This window comes from Diadema antillarum, unplaced genomic scaffold (genome assembly GCF_040938485.1).
Source record: "Diadema antillarum isolate AM-2024a unplaced genomic scaffold, OU_Dant_1.0 scf00000151, whole genome shotgun sequence".
NCBI lineage: Eukaryota > Metazoa > Echinodermata > Echinoidea > Diadematoida > Diadematidae > Diadema > Diadema antillarum.
Window position 1 is genome coordinate 1,332,057 of NW_027271040.1, and position 20,690 is coordinate 1,352,746.

The window sequence follows — 20,690 nt, forward strand, 5'->3', positions numbered from 1 at the left end:
CACACACACACACACACATCTGATTAGTAACTATTTTGTACATGTAGGGCCTACATTAAAATACACAAGCAGGTGGAATTATACCTCCCCACACACATACAAATAAAAAATACATGCATTCATTCGCTGAGTGTTTTTCTATTTTTGTTGTTGTCAAATAATGTTGTTGTTGCCATTAATATGGCATCCTGCCTGAAAAAGCATAAAAACAAAAACGGGTCAAAAAAACTGTACATCGATAAGCATCACTGACTTTGGAATCCCACAGAATGTCCTGCGGCTTACGCTGAAGCCTCTACATTACATCACTTACATTTACATCAAAGCCACATTGTTATGCCATTTGTATTACACTATATCTTGAAAAAAAAATGGCACTTTGATACCAAACCTGATATTTGGTAGATATTATCTTATATGGATGTGTGAGTAGTATTATGGCATTACCATTCACTATGAATTCACTTAAGTCTAAATCATTTGATTCACTGTACTTCCCCAATTTTCCCATAGAATATAGAGGGAAGGGATTTCACATTAGCATCTTGAGCTTGTAAATATAGAAAAAATAGAAAAAGGATGTATATCTCATCTAATTCGAAATTATTCCGATTGAAAACATTTTAAGAATAGCTGGGCCTAGCTCATGTCAGCTAATTCATTAAAAACCAATGAAAAGAGGTCCTTCCTAAGCCCAAGCTACCATGTGTGAGCAATAATTAAGCCTTTCAAGGTAATTAAACATTTCTCTATGCACTCTGACATCCATTAACATTCCTGCCAACATGTAAATGCATACAAACAGCAAATTAAGCACACAAACATTCCACTGGACAGGTGACAAAGGTCAGGCTCAAAAAATTTGCAGAAAAGAAACAACAGACAATTTCCCGCAGTACAAATACAAAATTGCACATGTGTGCAACAATATGGCACAGCTTGATCTACAGAATGCTCTTCACATAACCATTTAACAAAGTACACTGTATATCAGCATTTGTTTTGATATTTAATTCTACTGTCTTTTTTTTGTTATGTGGGTACATGTTTTAAGTGTGTAATCGTTTCTAGGCATGGCACATGTATCTGGTCATCCCTCCGAATACTTGATATCTCTAACAACAATCACAAACAAAACTGAAATAAAGAGAACAGCAATGTATCAATGCCTTTGTAAAAAATAATGAAAATAATGTGATACACTCTTTTGTTCTGATTCAGTTGGTTTAGCTTTACCAAAATTAAGCTATACTATTAACCCTATTCTAACTGGGCTATTTGAGACCAAGTTTTTACTGGGGGTGGGGGCCAATTTGACCCCCCCCCCCCAGATCTCGGCCGCCCAAGGCGCGATCGCCGCAAAATTTTGCCTGAACATAGAGCCAGATGTCAACTACAAGATTACATGGTCATACAATAGAATGATATTGATTTTCTATTTTTAGTAAATTAATTATGTACATCTATGTATGAAATTCGTATTTTCACCTGTAACTCCATTAAAATGACTGAAGAATTGCTAAATTTTTGTTTCCGACTTCCTTAAGACACATCAAACAATTTTCTTGTAAAAAAATATCACAATCAAAATCAATTTCTTCTGTTTTTTATTGTTTTGTTAATTTCTTATGTATTTTATTGTTTTCTGACCTTTTGTTTTCTACTGTTTTTGTCCAAATTTTGGTGCAGGCACTTTTTGAAGCTTATCTACATTAGAACTGACTAATTGCAATGATTAAAAGTGGAAATAATCTAATTTATGTCAATTTAACAAAAAACACAGTTTTCATTTGATTTGCACACGGTATCGTAAGTTTGAGCTGTTTTCGGGTTGACATGCATACAGTCAGACCGCAGCACATATGCTAATGAGCCGATCCGGCAAGATTTATTCAGCACTCTCGTTGACGATCTTTGCGTTCGAAAGGTGTCTCGTACGTGCGAGATTTAATCATTTTGCGAGAGTTTGACAGGGCTATGGTTTTCAGAGTGTAGCGACTTGTACAAATATTCATCACGGCTACAAGTCACGGTAAATTGTTCTCCAGACTTTGATCTTTATTTTGATACCAAATTTGCATATGATATTGGTTCTTATCATGACGATATAATCAGTTGAATGTAGTGTAAATTTTACCTGCTTTTCACGGAAGATTTTGTCGTCTAAAGTTCGTTTTTGGTTCCTGACCGGATTATGAAACTGTTGTTTCTGATTTTGGCTTTTTCGTAGAGAGGAAACTTAGATGCTCATCATACATTTAAGTCAAGGAGACGCAAGCATGATTTATACTAGTTTTTCCGTTTTGAAATGTCTGTAAAATTCACTCTCAAGCCGGAAGTATGCTCCACACAAAGTGTACAGTGGCGTGAAAGAGCTCTCTCATTGGACAGTGCTTGCATTCAGTGCTTGAACTTGGCTTGAACTACACGCGTGCCTGTATGCAAGCATGCGCTATGCACGCACGTGGCATGAAACCGTAGTAGCGTAATGACGTAATGCAAGTGCTGAATGCAAGCGCTGTCCAATGAGAGAGCTTACTCTTGAGATTGCACGGTTTCACGCTGACAAGCACTGACATCGATGTATATTTTACTGGTTCCTGACCGGATTAAGTAACAAATTGTCAAGATATTTACATAGATACAAAGATTAAGAGATGGACTACCAAATAATGCATTTTCATTGAGACGCAAGGTGAATTTGGTATTCTTTTGACGTCTTGAATATGTACTACACAAATTACGGTATGATATTTTTCATTTACAATAATTTGAGTAACATGTGACGATTGTTTACATATCTTCCTTGAATTTGATACCAAATTTGTGAATATAAGGTGCATTTTGGTTGCCGAAAGCCCAAGGACAAAATCCCCTTACGCAGCTCATTATGTATGCAAGCCTACATGTAGAGCGGGCTTGCATACGAGTTGAATAAATACGAGCAAATTATCGGGTGCTGCGGTCTGACTGCATATGCAAATCATTTCGTAACTTCAGAACGGTGTACCCAGACATTGCAAATCTGGTCTCAAAATATGCGGGAGACTTCAATGAAAAAAGTCATGAAATGATGCGGCACCATCTTTGCGCGTTGCGGAATCATGGCGCGATGTGAACCCCCCCCAGTTAAGATAGGGTTAAACCACCCCGTCACAGCCAGAAAATATGTAGGTTTGATGACTGCAAATGAATACATGATGGACTGAAGAACATTGCTACTGTGATCTTGCATCTACAAAAGTTGTTTTCATGGGGATATTTCATTACAGTTTATGTCTTCCTCTGGAAAGTTTTCACTTTGATCAATTTAAGGGATGTTGAAGCAGGGGGTTGTGGAATTAATACCCCCTCCCCCCCCCCAAAAAAAAAAAAAAAGAGCAAGTGAACAAATAAACTACATGTAGGTACATAAATTAACAAATCTGGGGGAAAAAGGTATCTGAATTAATATTAAATCCTTGACAAAACAGAGAAAAGAAATTTATGATAGGGAGAATGACTCTTCAATAACTACACACTTCACTGAAAGAAGAAACTAGTGTAAATGTGGATATTTCATGCGATTAATTCTCCGCGCTCGGCCGGGTAAGATGACTTTCGCATGTTTCTAATTCGGCGGAATCAAGACATCAACTACTGGGACATATGGCAAGAAAAAATTTTCCTGTGCTTTTATTTTTGTGCTAGTTTCTGGTTGCACAAAATGCATGAAAATTTGCATTTTTGCAGTACCTAATTTTCCATCAAAAGTGGGAATAATCTACTTCCTATATCAACAGAGGTATACAATACTAAAACACAGCAAAGTCTGTCTAGACATCTGTTAATGCTGACTCTGCAACACTGAGTGATCCAGACAAGGAGCTCATTGAACAAACTAAATAAATAATGAAGAACTGCTAAATAGTAGTGAATTACTGAACTGTTCTAGTCAAGGTATACACAAGAAATGCATTGTATGCCATACATGCACACAAACAGCTATGAGGTAAGAGGATCCACCCAAGTTTGTGTAACCATAATCCATAAGATGGCTTTACTCAAACCCTGAATAAATACAATCCGTGTGTATCCATGTCAATGAGGGGCAATTTGTCGATCAGTTGCCAGAGAAACAACTGGATGCAAGAAACACTAATTTGAATAAATATGCTCTACTCACTGCTATAAGGGATCAGTGCCATCACTGGCAAATGGGCAGGAAGTCGGTAGTCTCGTGGATATGACACCTGTTTAGCAATGAGAAGGTTGTGGGTTCGAATCCCACCAGAGTATGATAAGCCCACAACCCTCTTCGAGAGTATTACTCAAACACTAAATAATCAGTCTGCACTTATGTCAATGAAGGGCAGTTTGTCAATCACTTGCACGAAGAGCGTGCCTGCTAACAAGCCAAAGAAAACAATGTCTACCCTACATCACATCCCCCCCTTCCCAACTCCCCCCCCCCCAAAAAAAAAAAGATAAGATAAAATCAATTCGAAATGCCAAGCTCAAATACATGTATGCCAAACATTTTGTAACGTTTCCACAAAAATCATTTGTCAACACAGAAAGTCATAAATTTGCCACTACATTTGGGTGATATATTGCGGCAGCACTATCCCCTAGTCCTCAGACATAGCAGCCTCTCAAACTCATAATTCAGTTCTCTCAACTTTCATCTTTGTCTTGAAATGGCACTACCTATTAAAATGAAATTAATATTGACCTACTGGTTCATTGGGTAGGGCGCTATACACTGTATCTGGGCTGCCAGCATTCATATGTCAGAATCAAGGAGATTTTGAAGAGCAATCAGGGAGATATTATACAAATGATGCACAGGACAGAGTGGATCGGTGAGAATTTGATCCGCGAGTTGAACTTTGGAACTGTTTAAACCCACGAGCATAGCGAGTGGGTTTTAGACTGTTCCAAAATTAAATGAGAGCATCCAATTCTCACTGATCCATGAAATAGGCCTGTGCATCATTTGTGTTATAGAATGGGCCCGTAAATTCATGAAAGAAAACCATCTTCCCCATCACCCGTCAAGTACACTTGCTACACTATACCAGACTTGAGCCATGCGTTCAGAGTTTACCAAATGCATGGCTCAGAGTGGATCAGTACAAAGCAATGCATTCCATTACAATAAGCCAGTTCGTAATTAGCTCATGAACACATTGGTACAAATGACTTTTCTTTTTTCTCAGTTGGTTAGGCACTTCACTCGTTTTCAAAAAGGTATGATGCATATGCTTGCTTGACATAACAATTTATGGAATTCATGTTCAAACAAAGAGTGAACTTGCGTGTAGATCAGGTGATCAGAATACCCCATCAGTTGACAATTTAGCAGGCATCCATTTCATTGTTTTGTATTGAATGCAGTAACAGTCTATTTCCTTTTATATTGCAAAATACCATTTTTGCTATCAGGTGGATGCAGTGGCAAGCACCATTTAGATAAGGAACAAATGAATAATCATCGCATCACAGATGCTTATCTCAGTGAATTTACAAACCAAAATGCTTGTTGGTTCAAATGACCTTTTTCTGCTCATGCGCAAAGTGGAATTATGAACTGGTCTATTGACCAATCAGATTGCAGAAATTCTAAAGCCCATTTTTTAATTCTGTATAAATATTATGCATCTCAGTGAGCATTCAGTCGCAAGGGAGATTTTTACACTTAACTAATGCAGACTTGAAGAGCTGATGCACCATGCCATGCCCAGGGTTGTGAGTATTAACCTATAGAGGAAGAACTGACTCTGCTACAACACACATTTCCCATAAACACCTGCACAAGAGAATACGTGGGACTAGCCTTCAATGGGTTAAGTGTGTGGTTGACTTGCATTCCATTGTTGACAACTGCTGTTTGATTATTATACCAAAAGAATACTTGACTTTCCACACTTGCATACACTGTCACCTCAGACTACACACAGTTGGTCTCTCACCAGTGCTACAGTTTGAATTGATACGATGCTGTAACACATCAGAACCCCTCGCTCCCTCCCACCCCCCTCCCCTCTCCCGTATCATAAAGAAACATTGCAATTCTTGATAGATGTTATTCTTGCACTGTCTTAATAAAATGTGCTCATCATCATAGTACTTTCATGTATGTAGAAAACGATATGAATCCACTTTCCTTTCGACAGCTCCACTTCAGAATATAACAAAGCAGATGAAGTGCTGTCATCAAAAAACAACAAACAGATAAAGACATGTACTGCATAAACCTGGTACCCCTCCCCTCCCCCCCCCCCCCCACAAAAAAAAAAGACTAACACAACGAAAACAATAACAACATACCAATCACAGGCAGACAGAGAAGAAAACTGATATAAGCATAGTTTGGCTCTACCTCGGGTTCGTTGACCCTTTCTATTATTGCTCAATAGAGGGAGCTGGCTGTAAAGTCATCCACAGGGAAATAGGAGGTCAGTGTGGTGTGGCCTGCAATCTTCTGGGCCATGAGGGCGCTATTGGCCGCCTTGGTGTCAGCTGCATCCTCAAACTCCACAAAGGCCTGTAGTATTGAGATGGGGGATAAAAACAAACAAACTCTGCTACACACAAGGGTATGAAAATTTGCCTGTATAGAACTGCCATGCTACCTGCTTCCACAGTAACAGAAATTTCTACTTTCATAAAGCTACCATTCTTTTTCTCATGAATGAAGAATACAATGTTATCTTCTAATTCGTGATGAATAACAATAGGAAAGAGTGTGTCACAGGAAAACACACACCTGTTTTTAATATGGTGACGTGACAGTCACTTAAAAATAAGTCTTGAAAGCAGATCTTGAAAGTGTGCAATGTAGCATGCACGAGGCATGGTCCACAAGTACTAAAACAGGCACACTTCCATGAAATACTTACCGAAGTATGTTCTCTTTGATGCTGAAAACACAATGCAACACGAAGCTCGACTTGCGTTTTGAATTTATATCAATTTCGTAGTATAAAGACTCCAAATTATTTCACACAGGTCCTCTTGAAAAGAAAGTCATTTATTTTTTCCAGAATTGGAAGATTGCTAGTAACCAAGGCTACCAGCTGTGCACACAGCAGCATATTGCTCTAGTGCAAACATCTGCAAACCTTCAAGATATGCCTGGATGTTTCTCACAACACAGCATAGTGATGCAATGCCTTTTTTTTTAAATAACAGTAAAGAAAAAGAAGGGAAAGTAAGAGCACTGGAAACAAGATCTCACCATGCCTTTGCCTGATCCTTCTTTGGGAATGACAAGGGTCTTGATTGGTCCAAATTTGAGGCACTCCCGTTTGACATCCTGATAGAAAGCTGAATGGTGGAATTCAACATCAAGTCAACCCAAGGTATTCAAGCATCTTTGTGTGGTCATGCGCTAAGCTTATAAACTTGAAAAGAATTTTCATCAGCATTCAGAAATGCTTCCACAATGGACCTAGTTATAAAGTCACAAGTTAACTAAGTAGGTAACTCAGGTGAAGCAAAGCACCTAAGTTCAACATAAAGGCCTCGTTAACACAACAGGGATTAGGGGGATTAGGTAATCTCTTTTCATTGACAACCTGGTTTCAGACATCTGTGCCAACTGGTGAACAAACCACTCAAGTGTGCATGCTTGTTGGTGAACTAGGCATAGTAAAAGGTTTAGATATGTGAAAACATACAATACAAGGTACAGCTGTTCTTACAGTGATGATGACTGAAGATGTCTACACTAGGTGAACTATAGTATATGGCATGATTAACATAAGGTTAACAGTAGAATATTGTATTTCCTTTGTTCACATAGAGCATCAGATAATATCGGACAGTAAAATCTTGAATGTTGTAATGGTGGCAGGTGGGGCAAGATAAGAGAAAGTACACCACTTTCATGGATACCAACCACTGTATATCAAAGACTGCGTTTATCATCTCTCTCCTATTTGAAAAGCCCTTTCCAAAGCCGTTTCCAAAGCCCTTTAGAAATGACTTCCAAAATAGTTGCGTTTATCAACTCATCGCGAACACGAAAACTGGCCTTGTCACTTCGCAGCTGCATTGCGCAATTTGACCCGAGGAGAAGGGGTCATATAACGTAACCACAGTACAAAGCCGTTTCAAAACAGCTTTGCATTTACAATTTTGTATCTTGCTTCAAAGGGCTTCTAGAAACAGGTTTCTGGAAACCTGTTTCGGAAAGCACAAATTTGTGGCTTTCAAAAAGGCTTTCCGAACCCCATAATCAAAACAGCTTTGCGTTTATCATCTCGTAAAAAATCCCAGAAAGCCGTTTGGAAAACCTGTTTCTGCCGAGTAAAAGAGTTGATAGACGCACCCAAATATGAAGCTGATGCATGAGAAAGGAAAGAATAAGTTCTGAGGGGAGCCAACACATCCCTGTAGGGTTGATAAAGCTGCAAATGTAAAGCATAGGATGGACCTTCACATTTGCACATTGGCACAATTTGAAACAGGTTATTTTCAGTGAGGAAAAAACATTTCAGCTGACGGCTTTAACAGCATTACTACATTTGTTTTTAATACATACATGATGAAGCGTTCGGATATAAAAGCAGATAAATTCTTGTCATCATCAAATGTGACCGTGCACCTCAAAACGAATATAAAGTCGCACACACTGATTTTGCGTAAGGACTGAAAATAAGTGAAATGGGTCAACCTAGCCGAACTTGACTTTTTCATATTCTCTGAAAGAGCGGGTCTTCTTTTACATTATGCTAAAATTTGGTATCATAAAACGGGCAGGAAAGCGTGTTCTTTTAGCAGTTTATCTCGAACATTTTTTTGTAGAATAGTGTGATTAGGTGTGTCTTTAGAATCCCTTTTCATTTCTGAAAAACCTTGTCCACACTCTTCACTTTCAACTCTAATAACTTTTGAAAGGATAGTGCTACTGCTTTTAAAGTTTGCATTATTTATGGAGAGAATGTGGTAATGAGGCATGCTAAATTTCAGTTTAATCTGATAATCCCTTCATTGTTGTTACTCTGGTGGTTTACTTCCTGTTTTTTGTCCCATTCATTGCACAGCCAGCACAGTTTTGTAAAGATTAAGCGCTTGAATAGACACTGTACTTCAGAGCCTCTTTTCTCAGTTCACATTTTTCCTGAGTTTGTGCTTTCTTTCCAATACAGTGTATTTAGATAGGTTAGGAGAGTCCATTTTGATTTGAGTTATACATCATTTTAAAGCTTAAAGTCTGCTCTTTCAGAATATGGTCGTTACTAAAAATTCATGTATGGCGACTTTTTGTTTGTTTTGAGGTGCAGGGTCACAAATAAAGAAAATCAAATCTTTTCAATGATACTGCACTCCTCACTCAGCAAGATATATCTCTGAAGAGATCAACATCGTCTCATACATTTAATTCTTTTGCTTTGCTTTTCAGCAGCTTCACTCTCAATTTGAGAGTCTCAAATATCTCAAGCAGATGAAAATGGATGTTTTGATTTCTGCATTTAAACTCCTCATAAAAGAACTGACGTCCTCTTAACCCCTCTGACATCACAACTATGTCAAACCATCTTTTCAAATCCCTATAAAAAAGGGAAAAAGATAAAACAACCTACACAGTAGCTGCATCTGATTAAAAAACTACACACATTAGCTATAGCATAGCTAAGCACTGTGTAGGGCAGTATGCATATTTGCTTGAACTACAGGCGTTAGAATGTTGGCTGTGTAGATGTGCTTGAGAAACAAGAATGGCTTGGCTAAAACCAGAATATACTGTAAAACAAGAAATGTTCGCGTGCATTTTAATTTTGCGAATTTCGCGAGCGCCAAGATTAAATTAAAATGCATGTGAAATTTCTTATCTACACTATATGCATTGAACGCAAGAGGCAATTCGCGAAAATTTCTTGCCACGAAAAAGGCTGTCGGCTCCAATTCACGAAAATTTCGTGCCGCGAATATATCTTGTTTTACAGTACATCCATGGTATAGAGTAGACCTCTTCTTACTTTAAGTGTGTTGCCATTCCTGAACTCATGCTCCTGTGCGACCACCGCCCCCATCGACAAATGTGAATCTCATGAACATATATATGCAAACACACTGGCAAATATGTGAATTCCTAATTCTTAAAACTATTCAATACAAGCTAAATCTGGAAACAAACAAAATATGCATATTCATTTAAACCTTCAATGAATTAAGAGAGATGGTGAGCAAGTTTTTGTCAAAATTTTGTTGAAAGAAATGGGTTCAAATTATAACTTACAGCTGAACACTTTCTGATTGGTCAGATCCAAAGTGGAGGAGGCAAGGATAGACAGGCGTAGAGTTCTCATTGGTAGAAGCAGGAGGTCTTTGGCACTTGGGGTCAGCTCACTGGAGAAAAAGGGGTGAGCCAGAATCTCAGCTGCTGAGGGACGACGTTGGATGTCGCATTGTAACATGCTAGGCATTATGGGATAGAAAGAAGAACAAGAAAAAAGGTCATCTCATTTTATTTCATTGTCATGGACAATGATATTTCACCACTTTTCATTCTTGACGATGTTGTTCATTCTTGACTAATTCTCAAACTAACCCACTCTCCCCCCCCCCCAAAAAAAAAAAAACACCTGTAAGTAGTTAAAAGACAAATGACATGAATTATGTCATCATGATTATACAATGTGATGATTCTCGAGGGATATCAGTCAAGAAATAACTTCATAGACGATTTTGGCAATATACACTTGTACATACCTTTAAATAGCATACAATAAGCTGTACCCTAATGTTTGAGAACCAATTTCTTGAAACTTCACCTACATTACGCAAGTGAGCGAGAAGAACACAGCCAAAATATCTTGAATGGAGTCAACTATCAACATTGAGTGTATGTTTTGGTGCATATATTTGCTGACCAGTGTTATTCATGGTTCTCCAATGTACCCTAGTAGGCAGTGAATAAATTAGGCCATCCCTGAATCCCCATTCTCTTGGGTCTTTAATATAAGCAAATAACTGCAATTACTTGAATCTTCAGTTGCTCTGTACTGCCTGAATTCTTCATATGGATGAGTACATTTTCCTTCCTTCAAACTTAGTAACAAAGGGAGAAATATGAATTGGCTGCAATGAAATCATTAAAATGCTTCCTTTGCAAACCTTTGAATCGTATGACATTAATTTGCTAAGCATCCCTTAAAGCAATACTAGTACATGATTCAGCATGCCATACTCCGGGGTACCATAGTAACTTGGGGTATGGCGTTGTGTAGTGCCATCTCGTGTCCATTGTCATACAGTTGTGCAATGCTGTCATGGCGACTATTTTCTCATCAGCGCCGGCATAAATCGGTGCAGCGATAACGATCCCAATGCTGACTTTCCTTCCATGTCAGCTTGTGTAATCTACTCTAAGACTTACAATAACATGCACTATGATAATAAATAGTGAAGATTACAACAGAGCATGCAAATGAGAAAAAGTTATTACTTGCATGCATTACTTGCTGCATAATCACAAACAAGTAAACATTTTTGTGCGTAACTATACTAGAAATTAATTTTACACATTTTTGGGTAACCCAGGGTGCCAAATACTGCATCATATATCGCTTCTTCAGTTTCAATCCGATTCACTTCTGTAGTAAGGTTGCAATGCAGGAGCCCGAGAAGCGAGTTAGGTTGTGGTGCCAGTGACTTGTGGCTGCTTTTGACATGACGGGTCACATATCTGGGCACTCACCTCTTGACTAGGTCAAGGAGTTTGCGCACAGCTGCTCGGTGAGAAGAAGAAAACTTGGGGTGTGTCATCTTTGGTTTGAAGAGGGACTCGACGAGGGGTTCGCACTCACAGGACGTGTTCAACGATGCCTTCTGCAAAGTGAGCCCACACAGAGACACCATGTCATGTTTATCTCAATGTTATCATCACATACATAATGTGCAGTATATGAATTACTTCATCTGGATTATACTGATGTGAAGGCATTTCAAATGTAAATCCTGTTTACTTTGTTCATTTGCTTTGTATCAAATGGTAGATCAAATAATTGAGAAGGACCTGGCTTATTAATTTTCTTTTTTTTTAACACTTTCCTCCCCTTCTTGCTTCTGGTAAACTTCTACAAATTAAACCGATAAGGTCTTGATACAAGCTGGTACAACCAATCAGTTTGTCAGACTAGTGCAACACAGACTCTGTCACTCTATCAGGGCTGGGGCTTGGGGTGTACGTTGTAGATACTGTATGAAAGGAGCCTCCACAGCCTTCATGCTACAACTGTATATAACGTCGCTGGGGCGACAAGACCTCGTATACTACAAAATGTCAAATGTTCAGGAGAGCCCCAAAACATGGCGGCCAAAGCACTATAGCGAATGGGATAGCCTTTCCTTTGACAAGCTGTGGTGGCTTCATTTTTGGAGTAAGACAGTTGGGATTTGGACAGGACATCACTTAACCCATTATTTGACTATTAGGACCCTAATCCAAAAAAGTCATTTTCACCAAAATTGCAGATACAAGGTCTTGTCACCCCAGCAACAATAAACTATATAGTGCAGTCCTTTTTATCAATCACTAAAAAAGAGACAAGTGAAAATGAAAAAGTATCTGAGCTCTTTATACTGATGTGATGCAAAAAACATTCATGTATACTGCCATTCTGATGTAGATCTGGTTTCTAACTGTTATTGCTGACACAGAACTATGCAGTAGGATACATAAACTTGTCCTTGAGAGTCTCTGACAAACTTTAGAATGACTGCACATCAGCTTTAGTCTCACCCTGCACTGTCGACAAGCCCCTGGAAGAACATCATCCTGTCCGTACAGCTTGATTCCTGTGTAGGCGCCGACAACCACACAACCGAGGCTCCAGATGTCGGCAGCATGGGTGCACTCTGGCACCCCTTCATCCACGGCGCTGAGCTTGTGCACACCGCGTTGGTTGCCAAGGCTACTGACAAAGGCGTTCCAGATCTTGGCTTCAGGGGACTGATAGCAGAGACTCTGAATCTGACTGAAATCCTGTTTGAGGACACAACATGCTCAAAAGTGAGGAGGACTGCTATTGTAATGAGACATCAGCCACATACATTGTACATAAAGCCAAAAAAATAGTGTGAAATTTACACAATGTATCAAAAGGGAGGTGTGAAAAGTAATTTAAATACTTTGAGATGCAATATTTATTACTCTATCCAAAGAAATTCCTCACAAAGATTTCTCAGAAGCAATCTTCCATAGAATTGTACTTGACCTGAACGTCATACTGTATTATTTGTGTGTGTGTGTGTGTGTGTTTGTGCAAACAAATAATCATAGGTTCTCATTTCATCCAGTGTCGACTGGACAGTGGTTATGTAGTGCAAGGTAGTTTAGTAATGAAGGCAAATATATTTAATATACACCAAATCACTATTCTTGCCAAGAGCAGCTTGGCCACTAAACTGACTGTGATTCTGTCTCTACATAATGAAGGGTACAAGAGTTAACCAATGGCTGGACTCCTTTGTCAAATGTGTATACTAAATCCATCTGATGTTATATCCAAATGGTGACATGTACAAGTAACAGAATGTAATCACGCATACCTGAAAGTTTGACTTATGTGACAGAGGGTAATCATCTGATATGGAACATGATTATCAGCTTGGTGCGTGTGGTCTGAGGGTCTTCTTCAATGAAAGGATATTGTGTGTGTGTGTGACATAGCTTCTTGCCTATCTAAGCCATAACAGAAAGTGCATTACAACCCGTTGAGGACAAGTCCCCAGTATACACGGGCAGGTATCTATGGGAAATGCATGCTGTAGCAAAATCAGCCTGTCCTCAACGATTAAAGAAGTGGCTTCAAAGCATGCCGACTATTTTTTGATCATGCTACCATGACATGTAAATACAAATGTAATGAGTTGGTGCACATGTTAACTTGTCATGTTAGGTATATATGAGCTATTGACTTACGGCCTTTTCATTTTAAGCATTACATTTCCCCTGTAAATGGAGTCTAGCCCAATTCTCCCTCACCTGGTGTCCCTCCTGGAAGCTGTGTCCAAAGTCCACAATCTTCCAGCTGCCTTCCTGCGAGCTCCACATGATGTTGGCTGGCTTCAGGTCACCATGGACCCAGCCGCAGGTCTGGATGAACTGGAGGCAGGAGGCCACATCCCTGAGGAGTTTCTGCATCATGTACAGCGAGAGTCCATAGTTGGCCAAATTCTCTCCTCCCTCGGAGACTTCGCCATCACCATCGTCATCGGCGTCCTCCTCGTTGCCTTCGCAGCTGTCGCCATGATCGCTGGATTTGGCGTCATCGTGCACTACCACGTCTCTACTTCGTCTTCCTGATGGTTCTACTGCATCACTTGAGGAGCTGCCCACCTGGGAGGGCTTCTCGATGGTCCTCGGTGGGTCTGCACCCCCTGCTGACTGCCCTCTCGTACTCTGTCTGGTCCGCCTCTGTGTTCCCTGTCCTTCCGCCCCGCTCTTTCTCTTCTTCGTTGGATGCTCCTCCGATCTCTCCTCCCTCTTGCTTCGCGATGCAGCGCTGACGGTTACCGCGGTACCACCACCACCACCCGGGTGGGACTTTCTGTCTTTGACGCTTGCATCAGGAGCAGTCAAGATGTTGTTGTTATTGTTGCAGACAACCTGGGGCAGCTCCACCGTGGGCTGGCTGATGGTGCAATTCTCACTCTGGTAGATAAACTCCTTCAGGTTGAAATCCAGTAGTTCCATGGCCAGACAGGGGTGCCCTTTGTGGGTGAACGTTCCATACACTGAAACTGGCATGAAAAGTGAAAAAAAAAAATGCTCAAGACTTCTCATCTTCTTTTCAATGCCAAACAGGTTGATTGGTGTGATACTGTGATTTCTCCACAAGTTAGTATCCTGATAACTACATGTTTTTATGGATGCCCTCTGGATCTGTATCTGACTTGTATGCTGAAGCACAAAGTAATTTCTTCTTGAGTCACAATATTAGATATATACTTACTATAAATAATACTGATGACTGTACTTATTACCTGGTTAAAGCTCACATGACACCACTATTCCAAGTCCAAAAATGTTAAACATGGAACCAGTTATGCTGTGATCCATGGCTGCCATATAATGGTAACCCTAAACCAGGGCTCCACACCAACTTTTATTTTTGGTGGCCCAAAGGCAAACATCCGACCTTTTTGGTGGCCCGATCAGGCTACCAAATTCTTCATTTCTGAAATTTTGGTGACCCGACATGCATTTTTGGTGGCCCTGGGCCACCGTTAGTGTCGAGCCCTGCCTAAACCATACAATTTCATGTAAATCGGTATCCTATATAGTTTGTAGGGTTAGGATCTGCGTCTGTCAGTGACAATATGGCAACAGAACCAACAAAAGGAAATCATCATATTTATGACTTGGCACAATGCCAGCAGTAAGGCAGAGCTAAGAGCCAATCACACTTGTCCAGTGAGGAGAAAGTGATATTCACATACAAAATGTAGATTAACTTTATGTAACTGAGGATCACAAGAAATACCATGATACATAACATTGCTTTCGACTGAAACTCTGTCTTTTTTAAGCAATCCTGTCTACATACAAATGATCTTCCATATGTTGAAAAAAAGAAAATAGGAATGGCTCATTACTATCAGTCTCCATGTTCTATGCTTGTGTAAACTCACTGATTCGTCTATCTCCATACACTGCATCCAGATTGTACACCTCCTTGATGAAAGCCAGACGGTATTTCTCCTCCTTCCGATAAACCTTGACTGCCGCCTGAATGCTGCCCTCGTTTGTTGACATGTGGTAGACCTTGGCACAGCGTCCCATGCCGAGCACTTTGGCCAGCGTCCAAGTGTGCCCAAGGCCGGTCACCCGGGTGCCTTCCTCAAACTGGGGGAAGAGTTCTTGCATGGTGACCTTATGAAAATATAAGAACAAAAACATACTTTTATATTAAATGGGTTAGTCAAATACCGGTTAGTGATTGGATATTTAACAGAGTCACGTGATGGAGGTTCATTCGTTATGTTCTCCCATGGGCGAACATTCTTGATAATGTTCTCCCATGGGAAAACATTTTCACGTAACAAATGACAGAAGGCCTAGGACCGCGCGCGCACAGTGAATTTGGCTCTGCGCTATGCGCGAGCGAGCGATCGAGTGCGTTGTGCTGCATGCTGGTGGTTAAAGTTGCAAAGATCGTACACTGAATCTCTACGATCTTTGGTGGTTGACGTTGATGTATTTGACTAACCCATATAATATAACAGATGATGACTTTTGTTGTCGGGAACATATACCAAACGTTCCACCCTCAGGGTTGAAATGCTATTTCGGGAGGCTATAAGTCCCTCAATAGCATTTCAAACCCTTCGGGTGGAACATTCGGTATGTTCCCTCCCCCGCCAGTCATCATCCATATAATGTACAATGTACACATTCTTGAGACTTGCAGATCAAGGATGCTTGTTGCATGCATGAAACTTCCCATCACAAAGCTAACATACAGTCAGCAAAAACACATTCATTAGCAGGTGTCAGATTTATTAATTTCACAGAATAAGAAAATACACTTGTGGCCTTAATCATTATGTCTCCGATACATTGGATGTTCTGAACAGCAATAGTGGTAGAATTCTGAACCTGTCACACTATATCATTTCGTATGATTTTAAGAATTCAAGATTGAGCATTATTATTATTTTTATTTTTCGGTTGTGTGATGGGAGGTCACATATTACAAACACGTATTGCAATCTTGTATGTTTAAACATTATTATTTGCAATAACTTATTAGGACAAGCCCATAAAATGGACAAAGAAATGTGAATACAGGTAACTCCCTTGCTATAACCGAGTCCATGGGACCAGCAATTTTCTTTCATTGAAGTCTTGAAATTTTGTTTGGAACAAAGAAGTATATTTATCTATAGATTACAATTTTGGGGCCTGAAATTTTATTTCTTTGTAACAAAATTTCATTACTGTGGTATATCCTTGATCATCAAAACCTTCCTTGTATAAAGCAGAAGTGAAGTGCACATAGAAATTCTGATCATGGTTATCTCAATTATCATTTGCATACTAATCATCATTGTACATGTACATACATATAGGACTACACTGTATCATCATCAAAGTTCCCATCCATCTACAATGTATGTAAATCAAGTCACAACACAGTACACATGTGCAACAAAAATACATGTCTGTACAGACATGTATGAATAAGGACATTGCAAGTGAAAAAGTGCAACTGAGAAAAATGGCTAGGCAGAATGGAAGGGAGACAGAGAGAAACTGTTACCTGAGTTTAATTGCAAGCAGCTCTCAAAATCCCTCTAATCTCATGGTGGTTGAACAGTCTGTCCAAATTCCTTGCCTAGAGGAATCTGATTGGGAGAGAGAATTGAAATCACAGGTATTCAATTCCTGGATGAAAGATTTCACTGCAAGCCACGTGAACAAATATAGTGCATATATAATGTTAACATAGATTCCTGCTGTAATTTAATTTTGTTAAAGGGATGGTACAGTATTGGTGGAGATGAGAATTGGGCTTTTAACTTTTTGCGAGATACCAAGAAAACACTTATGATATAGTACAGAGCATACCATTTTAAGAGGAATTCAAAGTTTATTTGATGAAAATTGGATTCGGAATGACTGAAACATCTAAAAACAAAGTAAAACAAAGCGATCGTAATAAAGTGTGGGTCCCACACTTTATTAGAATCGCTCTTTTTTGGATATCTCAGCCATTTCAAAACCAATTTTCATCAAATAAACGTCGAATTCCTCATAGATTTACATGCTCTTTCATATTATTTTCATAAGAGGTTTCTCATTATCTCACCAAAAAATGTTAGAAACCTGAAATCAGGTCTCAACCAAAACTGTACGATCCCTTTAAATACATAGATACGGTCATAGTACATCACAGAAATTCAGAAAATCCAAAAATGTATCGCTATATGATAACCAACCAGAGTCCTGTCGATGCGATCAGAGTTTGGTCAGGCATTATGTGCGTTCAATGTCCAAAGCACGCTCAAGGCTGCTGAAAAATGCGCCATACCATTCACCATACCTTGTTGGGGCGAAGTTTCATTGGGGACATTGCAGCACCCGCTGGTGACCGGATTGTGGATAGTCGGCACTTGCGTTTAACCCTGGCCTGTATGGCTGTACATTTAGTCACTGCAACAGCACCTAGAGAGATTTTGCTTTTCTTTTGCATTTTTGCAGATACCATCACACTCTTAGCTTGTGACAGCGAAATATCTCACAAGAGAATGGCGCGTTTCTCGATATTTGGCACTTTTCGGCGACCCGATTCTCAACACTCACTCTCACTAGTAGTAGATGTAAACTCACACATGCTTTTAAAAGTGCCGCCAATTCTGGATTTTCTACGGTAAAATTTGGGAGTTAGGATGGATTTTTGGAGGACTAAGGGAATTTCCTGTTGTGGACAACAGTGTCAGTGCCAGTACAGTGGACCTATGTGAAATTATGTGTTTGTGTGTGACGTACTGTTGTGACAATGATAGAATTTGCTGGCTTGTGATTAGTGATGTATGATGAGAGGCCAAATTCTGGCAGTGGTAGGTACACTTGTTGGCCCTAGTTTGTAGGTGACCAAATTTTCCACTAGTAACCTAAATAATCCTTTGCTTATGAGGTAAAAACATTGTTACTGTTATACATTTTAACCAATGCTGTTTAGTATAGATTCATACAGCGTACAAATCTTTTTACATTTAATAACTGTCTGTAGTTCCTTGGCATTATCAGTAATTGATACCCAAACCTTCAGTTTGATAAAAATGCATATTTTCATGAGATTGTTTGCTGTACATTTGTCATACTGTATTTGTAGTTTTGTACATGCTTTGATTTTATTACCCCGTGTTACCTGCATTAAATTTACCTATTTGTCACTTAATATCAATAACATGATGATGCCCAGCCCAGTAAGTTAAAGATAGAAATATGGAATTAGGCCCTTACGAGTCTAGCTTTACAGCTTGACCATGAAGACTGGAGTTGTGCAAGTCACCTGTACCCTGGCCTGGCCCTGGGCCTGACCCCAAGTGTCAATTGCTTCTCTGGCATTTCGCCTAGACCTACTTCTAGTGTCTAGCGTTAGTCTAGAAGCATAGCAAATCGAAGTAGATATCTAGATTCTAAACACCACTGATGCCACCACCTTGCCTTGTCCACTTTTCTATAAATTTAATAAGTTTACCTCACATCTTGACTGATGTCTCCAGTGCTAAGTCGACACTGCGTTGATTTCAACGTTGAATGTAGACCTACAAGGTATAGACAAGCTACAAAAGTTTTAGGTCACAGCCCAATCGGCAATGATGCCACGGCCACGGTATGAACAGAGACTTCGTCTTTGCTGGCGTCCACGTCGTCCGTACCGTGCTCCGTGCCGCGGTGGTAGCTGGAAGACTCAACCCGCACAAAATCGATAGGATGGGACCGAAGCGGTGCCTATTGCGTCGTATCAGCTAGGCAACAACAACTAAGCTTCAGTGTCTACCAACAAAACCTACTGCATCGAAGTTTAGCAGAGTTTGCTTCACTTGAACCATTTCCTCGATATTTTCAAGCATAGAAAACACTTCAGCGGTCTTTTAAGGAAAATATCTCAGACTCGAATCCGAAATATCCGCATCTTCCATCTGCTTCTCCACTCAACACATCTTTGTTGGGACAGTTCGACCCTGTCGACTCGACCCCGGCCCTGGTGCTTCGCCCGGCCGCCACTGGGATTTTATTTTCTTTTCCCATGGACTTATAGGGTTAGGGTTTGGGTCTGCCGCCAGCCCCAACAGGTTTCCATAGCATGGACCAGGGAGGGTCACCTCCCTGCATGGACTTACTGCTAGGTCCATAGTGATAGGGTTTTAGGATTAGTTTGATGTGTAACTATACACAGCCCAGTCGCTGTACTGGTCGGGCTATTTGATGTGAGGCTTTTACATGGTTAGGGTTATGTTTGGTTTAGCGTGCAGATATTCCATGGGAGCAAAATAAAATGTCATATGGGATCTCACTTGCTACATTATACAGAATAGGGCCTTATATAGGTGCCAAAGATTGTACACGTACATGATTTACAGGTAAAACGCTGGTGACAGAGTCTAAATAATATCATAATTTTGTCATTTCAGTTTGCAGGGCAAACACTGTGTTACTCAGAAGTTCCTTCGCAATTTAAGAGTGACTGAGAATAAAGACGATTGCATTGCTTGGAAATTCTTCAAATGAATTCTCTATCATACGTTACTGGTCTAATTCAAAACGCATTGACAAAAAAACACCCCCGGAAAAAACAAAACAAAAACAAAGACAAAAACACGTTTCATTCACTAAAAATCTGTCAATCTAGAAGATACGAGTCCATAAAGTTAATAGATCGAACTGTCTGATAAGAAACTTCACCCGGTCGAGCTGTCCAAAGCTCAGGTCGTGTTACATACGGTCGGATATTTTAGAGGCGAGCTGTCTGCCCTATTTGCAGTCGGTCAAGAAAAACATTAGGCCCTAGGCCCTACAGTTAGAAGGTTCCCGCGAGCGGCCGGGAGTGCGCCAACAGTGGCAGCTGTCCTGTCAGGATTCTGTTGAATTTCATTTCGTTTTCTATAGGCCTATATAATCAGGTCGCCATGATATGATCGAAGTAAGACACGAACAAAATTAAGAAATATTCGACTTCAGTATA

At 39.9% G+C, this 20,690-nt stretch overlaps 1 protein-coding gene across 1 annotated transcript; it reads right to left on the reverse strand.

The window, feature by feature from the left end:
• Positions 1 to 6,306: 6,306 nt before the first annotated feature.
• LOC139721869 (uncharacterized) lies at positions 6,307 to 19,667 on the reverse strand. Its single transcript, XM_071633192.1, has 9 exons — positions 19,203 to 19,667; positions 17,259 to 17,343; positions 15,628 to 15,868; positions 13,979 to 14,736; positions 12,734 to 12,976; positions 11,690 to 11,820; positions 10,229 to 10,407; positions 7,223 to 7,311; positions 6,307 to 6,529 (listed from the first exon to the last, which is right to left on the reverse strand). Exons 3-9 carry the CDS (start codon positions 15,860 to 15,862, stop codon positions 6,395 to 6,397), a joined length of 1,770 nt encoding a protein of 589 aa, XP_071489293.1. The 5' UTR covers positions 15,863 to 15,868; positions 17,259 to 17,343; positions 19,203 to 19,667; the 3' UTR covers positions 6,307 to 6,394.
• Positions 19,668 to 20,690: the final 1,023 nt, after the last annotated feature.

Excerpts from the sequence above, each read along its gene's own strand:
- LOC139721869 (XM_071633192.1), bottom strand. The coding sequence starts at position 15,862 with ATGCAAGAACTCTTCCCCCAGTTTGAGGAAGGCACCCGGGTGACCGGC. Across the intron at positions 14,737-15,627 it reads GTATGGAGATAGACGAATCA|TTTCAGTGTATGGAACGTTC; the intron begins GTGAGTTTACAC and ends TTTTCATGCCAG. Across the intron at positions 12,977-13,978 it reads GCTTCCAGGAGGGACACCAG|GATTTCAGTCAGATTCAGAG; the intron begins GTGAGGGAGAAT and ends GTCCTCAAACAG.